Source organism: Montipora capricornis, chromosome 12 (genome assembly GCF_036669925.1).
Source record: "Montipora capricornis isolate CH-2021 chromosome 12, ASM3666992v2, whole genome shotgun sequence".
NCBI classification, from domain to species: domain Eukaryota; kingdom Metazoa; phylum Cnidaria; class Anthozoa; order Scleractinia; family Acroporidae; genus Montipora; species Montipora capricornis.
Genome location: NC_090894.1, coordinates 40563445 through 40570944, shown reverse-complemented (window position 1 = coordinate 40570944; position 7500 = coordinate 40563445). Strand labels below are relative to the sequence as shown.

Sequence of the window (7500 nt, the reverse complement as noted above, 5' to 3'; positions counted from 1 at the left end):
CTTTGGTGAGTACGGAATCTGTATATACGAAGAGTAAATGCTAAATGCACGGCCTTGCAATTACATGTCTGTGAACGCTTTAGTCTCTTTCGTTTATAATGAGCTAATTTTCATTTCTCAGTAAAATTAAGTCAGTTCTCCAAACCCTTTCATGCTCCTTGTACAACCACAAAGACCAGAACTGTCGGCCATATGGCTTGTACAGCGTGTTTAGCGTTCTTACTTCTCGCCGTTGTGGTATTCACGCATGAGGACTGAAGCCAAACGAAGAAACGAAAGATTCCACAAGTGAAATTAAGAAACAAGGCAACGTAATCCAAAAGTTGCTCATTTGAATGTTCGGTCCATTAAGAATATAGAACACTATATTCTTGCTAAAGAACTCGTCATTAAGAATAGACACCGTAACTGCTTTGAATGAAGGCAGCATACGTAACTGGTGCTTTGATTAAACCCTGATAAGACCAGCAAAAATCCCGGAATTTCGCCTTACACTCCGGTGGGAAAAGAACTTGAACCCACAGAGACTAAAAGACCTCGAGTGATTTTTGACAAAAATCTCACTCGTGTATGTCCACACTGGGACAAATGAGTCGATCGAGAAAAACATGGCTGACAGCAAATAGTCGTTGCTAAGGAGGCCCATTCATGTGAGCCTCGTCTGACCTTTGTTTGGAAGCGGATAGCACAACCTTACGGAACTGCATCTATCTGAAGTATAAACTCGACACAGAAAAAAAGCCGGCAGCCCAAACAGAATAGAGAACGTGAAAGCCTCTAATATTTTGGCCAATTCGATTCTCAGGCTTCTGCCGCCAGGATTGGAGAGTTATGGAATTTTAGTTTGTTTTGTAACTACAGCTGGGGACACTGTATCTCCCGCTCCTGATGCGTCATGCAAAAATCATATGCAGCTTCAGTATTGATTATTGAACATTGTCTAAGGCCTCGATTGTCGTAGGGTTAAAAACATGCTTCAAAATTAAGGAAATCGCTCGCAAGTTGCAAGTTTAAACTACGTGAGACAATTCGAATCCCGGCTGCACTTGTCTCAAACAAGTTGTGTGCGGGAAAATTGGACCGCTCTTAAGTAGTCATCTCTGTTAAAAGCCACGCAGACATAATGCATGAAAGTAGTTTGCCTTCTTTCGAGACAGTTTATCACTCTCTCTCGTCTCACATGTTTGCTAAATGGGATGAAATCTTGTTCAGTCGCTCTTGGAGGATCGTGACAACGAGGAAGTAAACACAATGAACGACATGCATCGTCTCCAAAGAAGATGGATTTCGACAGGAGATTGATCGGATTTGTTTGTTTTTTGTTTAGTTTTTTTTAATCTAGATAATATTTACACTAAGCTGTCTAGAAATTCATGGAATCATCAATGACTCCTCAGAATATTTGGAACATTAATCAATTAAAAAAATGGAGATACGGCTTCAAAACGTAAGAATTTGTGTTTCAATTAATGCCCTTTTAAATTAAGCAAAGCGAGACATTTTCATTGCAGAGGCATTGGTGTTCGTGCTTATCTACACGTCCTTTAGAATAGGGGGCACCATATTGTGACAGCCTAATACAAGATTAATTGAATTTTTTTGTGCAGTGGTCAACGATCTTAAAACAGACTGGTAATACACGTTTTCGCTAACCTGTGATTTCACTGATGGGGGAAGGCAAAGGGGCAGCAGACGACTCGAGAAGTAAATAAAATATCACTGACTCGACATGCATTAGTTAACTCTCACTAATTGGAAGGGTGACCACATTGACTCTTGCGTGTAGTGCCATTTGGCATCATAGCGAAAACCGTATTGCGGACGAGACCCTCATCTTAGCTATTTTTCATTGACAGTCTACAGGTCCATCTCGGCGTGAGATGCAGATTTTGACTTTGCTGTTGCTTCTTGTGGTTCCGTGTGGATGGGCCAGGGAGGTGTGTGACAAAGATAAAGGCCCGACAGGTGTCATCAAATGCTTAAAATTCAAAGGTTACCAGGGAGAGTATCAGTGGGCAACCTGCCTGAAATTAGAGCATATCCTAGAAAAAAGTGACCGCTATCACATCTGTGTAGACCGCACTCGACACTATTGCTGGTATAAATGTATGTCGGAGCTGCATCGCCAAAGTTCTGGCTCCGTGTCAGATGATTGCGCCTGTAGTATATACCCGCAGGCCCCTCCCAGTATCATCCCACCTCAAGAGTGCTACAGCCCTACTGGAGATTCCTGTTACTGGTATCGTAACTGCTTTGAAAAGAGAACTTTTTGCAAACCTTCAGGCAATGCTTACGTCATAAGATATGCCGAGAGGTTTTGCAGAGTGTTCGAAGAACGAAAATCCAGTTTAAGTCCAGAAGCACAAAAGTGGATGAAAGCTGTCCGTAAATGTCAGCAGGTTGCTATGGTACCATTGCTGGAGGACTCTAAAGATCAAAATTGTAAGGAAATAAGAGAGAAAACTCTTGCCTCTTACACTCAATGCTACTTGAATCCAGGTGAAGGTGCGAAGTCGATTTGTGACATCTTTTGTCGGGAACACTTCAAGATATTCTGGGCAATCAAGGGATCGTTCCTCAAGCTAGATACAGCTTGGGAGTCTTTAAAAGGATTGTGGAACATAGGAACCCAATGTACTTCGCCCAGCAGCCAAGAGGGTTGTTTCGCACGAAACTTAAAGTATGTGATCAAACTTTTGAAGCTAAACGTGGAAAATCTCATGCGACGCAAGAGGCGTTCTCCAGATTCCCTTTCAAATGATGATACTTTAAGTCGGTTCGCTGATGGAGTTGGTACGGCCATTGCAAGTGCCTTGAAGTGGAACACAGATGTGATGGACTGGCTCGCCTACACTAGCAATTGGGTTAGTCTTGGTAATGTGGACATCATCATAGCCATGGCAGACATAAAAGCCCTGGGTATCGTCACTGCGCCCGTCAAATCAGTTAACTTCGAACAAACTATTAACGACTTTGCTTCAGCCGTAAAAAAGGGTACTCTTCGACTGCAGGTTAATGGATACATTATTTGGATCAGGTCATTGGCTGTGTGCTCTGATAAATCATGTGTCAAAACCCGGACACTTGCAGTTTCAAATGAGCCTCCGTGGAATGGTGTCACTCGAATTTCTCACGGTGATTACCTTGGCGTGTTTGCAGTCATTGCTATACTGATCATGATGATGGACAAACTGTTATTCTAACGTGAAGTCAGATCATGTTTATGCTGATCACCTTTTTGAACAAACTGGTGTCATTGATTTATAGTAGGTGTACGTTTAATACTAACCACCCAAATAGTGCACACAACAATATGCAGGTTTAACCCTATTATTTTTTTATTCATATAATTACTCAGGAGGGTCGAAGAGTGCTTAGACTAGTCCCACGTGACGGAAGGGGTTCACGTGGTTTATTTTTGGACTTAAAATCGTAGTATCAATTAGGGATTTTAGAACTGGATAGAAACATCAATAGGCTGAGCATCAAGTACTACTGTCTTAGGGTTACATGTGAAGAAAAAAAGCAAGCGAGCTTACTGTGTTGTTGCTTTGGATCAGTTAGTCATGAATTCTTAATGGCAACGTTCAATGGTAATATTTGATTGTAATTAAAGTCGCTTGAGCATTTTTTAATTTTATAGTGCTTTTTTTTTTGGCTGGGGGAGCGGGGATTCAATAAACCCTATACCACGGAAAGATTGGTTTTATTTAGGGGATTCAAAATTTTCGAAGAGAGCTCCACCCCTCTAACGTGGGACAGTGAAAATGCACTTTAAACACAACCGGATTCGTAAGTGTTTTGAAGAAAGCCACGAGGTGAAAAACGAATCAATTTTTTTTAATAATGGGTGAAGAAAATTGAAAGATAAACAACGATACCAGTACACCTTCTGGAGACCAAACGTGTACTCATAGCTCGTATAGTTTAATCGTCTTGGTTACGGTAGAATCACATTTCATATTGTAAATCGAACTGATTTCAATTTCAATGCTATCAACACTTTGAGTGATATGCAATTGTGGAATATTTTCAGGTAGGTTTGGCAAATCCAGTCAGAATTAGTGCAATAGAATTACGATTGAAAAGCAATTTTGGCAGAAATATGAAACTGATTCCATGGATTGTCCAGCCAAACACCATGCAATATTGTGAAATGTTTAGAGTACTGGTGCTTGAACATACGATGTGTTTCAAATTAACAGGATCTCAGAAATAAGTACGCGCAAGAACCGAAAACACCTGCCTTTTCACACTTATTCGAAGTCGATTTTTCGGATACATCTCATGACAAGTGCTGCAAATAGCGTTTCGGAGTCTCAAAATTTGAACATTTTCTGGGGGAGGACATCCTCCAGACCAACCTATAAGGCACCTGCCTTCTGCACTCGCGATAATGTCCCCCCGTTACTAAAAGCCTAGCTACGGCCCTGGCTGCGCTCACCTGCCTTTGCCATCGGCTAGTTCCACGGATAAGTTGGAACCATTGTACTACTCTCGACCAATCATAATTGAGTAATGTTTCTGAAAGTACTTTTAGTCAATTATAAATGATAAGTTTTTTTCAGGATACACAGTGCAGTCTCGAACTACCCATCATCAAAGAGAACAGTCCCCCAATTATGTCCTCGAGTCAGGAAATTCCAGCCTAATTTATCTTTATAACACAACTTAAGCAAGTACTGTTCGATAAAGGAGAAAATGTTTGACATACAGTTTTGGCGATGGTTAACGTTTACGTACTTTTCAAGTTTGAATATACTTGTGTATGGAAGTTAAAGTTTCCAAGGTATGAAAGTTTTGTCTTGCCTCTTACAAGCCTCGAAAGGTAAGCAAGCACTGAATGTTTCCTTTGTTTGAAGCCCTATGCAGTGGCAAACTTCTGGACACAAACAGCGTTGGAATTAGGACAGTAAAAGGAACCTTCTTCCTAATAATCCATGTTTTGCTTCTCTGAACTCCTATCAGCTCAGACTGTCGATTAACGAAACGGAAAAGGCGAAGGCCATTGAGGCCTCTTGAGTCCAATTGAGAACGGGGTGCTCTGCCGTGCCGAACTTAGTTCGAGTTCGAGTGAAACCGTGAAGTTGGGCTATCTGAACACGGCCGTTAGCAATGACACGTCTTGCCTTCTGCCTAACTAAAAGGCAGTGGAACTAATTGTTTCAAAATAATATACTTTGGAAATAAACAGACCTCAACTCCATAAATTCAACTTTTTTGGAACCGCACGTCTTTATTACGTTTACAATAACCGTCGCTCTGAGATCGCGCAACTGCCGTGCGGAATTCACAGGCGTACGGCACCGCAGCAGCACGCCGTTTGAAACTGGCTTCAGCTTCAGTCTGCCCCGTGGTCTGCAGCTTGGTATTGCCCATTAATCAAACAGACGTATATGCTTCAATTTTTAATGAACGGAATTGTTAGAGCTAGCATTCATATTTACAATTATAAACAAGCCAGTGTTCATAAAACAGACGAGGTCGTACGGAGCTCTCAATATTTGATCCGATAATCCCTTCAAACTAACCTAACATGGACACAGTCGGTAAAAGATCTGCACGAGTTAAGCATGTCACACCCTCAATGTCTGCTATCTTCACGAGCCAGCGCTCGAGGCTCACGTGCCACGCGTGATTCTTGGTTCCTTTTTTCGTGATGCCAGTGAGGTTTGTGTTCCGCCATTTATACCATGCCTGGTTACTGACCGTTCCTAATGTTCCTCTAAGCCAATTCTTTGTCTTCCAAGAATCTATACTCAAACGTGAAGCCTTCCTTTTTCCGTTGACCCCATTTTTCGTAGTCAAAGTAGATGTAGGTTCCCTGACAGAATATTATGGACATTAGTCACTCGTTGAACAGTGCTGCATTCATGGATGGAGGGTGAAGAGAAGAGCAAGAGAGACTAACTCAAGGGAGAGAGAGAGAGAGAGAGAGAGGGGGGGGGGGGGAGCGTGGGAGAGGAGTCCCAACTCTCCATTTTTCAAGCCGTCGTGGAAATTTCAATACATAAAACGCCATATACTCACTTGTTCGTATTCGTCGGTAATTGCCTTGGGTTCTTCGTGTCTTTGAAAACACATCATGTACTTGGTGTGGAATCTCCAGGACTGTTTTTTCAACGCTTTAGCTGCTAAGTATTGCGCTCTCGTTCCCTGGAAAGCAAATAGCTCTTCCTAAAACATCGGATTATGAGGAGGGAAGAGCTGGCTTAAGGCTAAAAAGTGAACTCTACCCGTGGCCCTTGAGGGCGAAGGGTCTAATTGTTTTAGTATCACCCAACCAGTTGGACAGAAAAGGCAATTTAATAAAGTTAGCTAATGCAAGTTGAAGAAATATTTATTTGGAAATAAAAGGAAAGAAAGTGTCACGTTCGATTGCTACTCGAGGACGATTACTAAAAGTCCTCTAGTAGCGTAACCAATCAAATGCAGGATTTGCATTACTCCACTAGTTGGGTGATACTAATTTCTTCTAGTCTTGTACTAAAGGAGGCATGCAGTTAATTTTGAAGAATTATCGGCGAAAGCTTCAACATTCAGAAATGTTTCTGAAAGTAGAGTTTTACAAACTATCACGTGACAAGAATTATAATTAGGTGGGGAAAAAAAAACGATGGCACCAATCACGAAAAATCAATTTTTTTGTCTTTGGAGAAAAAAAGAACGACTTCTCTAAATAAGAGCAAAATTAGTCTACTAACACGGTTCCCAACCTATAAGATAGACTTTCGAAAAGTCCTTTCGTCTAGATTCGCGCCGAACGAAGGACTTTTCATACTTGATTGGCGCCAATTTAGCGACCCAAAAACGGGTCGCTGAGCTAGGCCAATCAGAGTAGTCCTCGTGGACCCCAGGGGATAGAGTTGTCAATCAAAATTTGCCACACGCAGTGAAGCGTGATTTTCAAACATGCTACTAAGGCCACCGGATATTCCAAATTACGCGACCATCAGAGGAAAATAATTGAAGAATATGTGTCTTGCATAGATCTGTTTGTGTCTTCTCCAACCGGAGCTGGGAAAAGTCTGACCTTTGAACTAGTCCCGTACGCTTTTGGTCGTTTACTTGGAGCGGGTGGCAATGCTATCGTCTTCGTAATTCTTCCACTGATTTCACTCACGAAAGATTTGGTCTCTAGCCGGTCGCTATTTAGGAGACAACACATTTAAAATCTTAAGTATAAACGGGTGTCTGGAAGTCCCGAGGCGATTCTCAACGACTATCAACACATTTTTCGTCGAATGGAACAAAAAATTTTAAAATTCATGTGTATTCATCGACGAGAGTCATTGCATCGCTAAATGGTAAGCTTAAGTTTCACTAAGGTGTATCTTTTAATCCCGGTCTAGTGCGTCTCCTACACCTGAAGCGTACCTGATCTTTCATGAGTGAAATCAATTGACTTTCTTGACGATTCGAAGCTTTCGGCTACTTGCTAATCTTTCGAATATATTAGTCTTTCGTTTCTATCAGCACAAATCACGGCACAAGTGTTGG

At 41.7% G+C, this 7500-nt stretch overlaps 1 protein-coding gene across 1 annotated transcript in view; it reads left to right on the top strand.

The window, feature by feature from the left end:
* LOC138026356 (uncharacterized) overlaps window positions 1-3635 on the top strand; it is a 3780-nt gene extending 145 nt beyond the window's left edge. The window contains exons 1-2 of the mRNA XM_068873677.1: window positions 1-5; window positions 1857-3635. The exon at window positions 1-5 is cut by the window's left edge and continues 145 nt beyond it. Coding sequence (XP_068729778.1) covers window positions 1881-3203 — 1323 coding nt within the window. The 5' untranslated portion in view covers window positions 1-5; window positions 1857-1880 and the 3' untranslated portion in view covers window positions 3204-3635. The remainder of the gene's footprint in view (window positions 6-1856) is intronic.
* Window positions 3636-7500: the final 3865 nt, after the last annotated feature.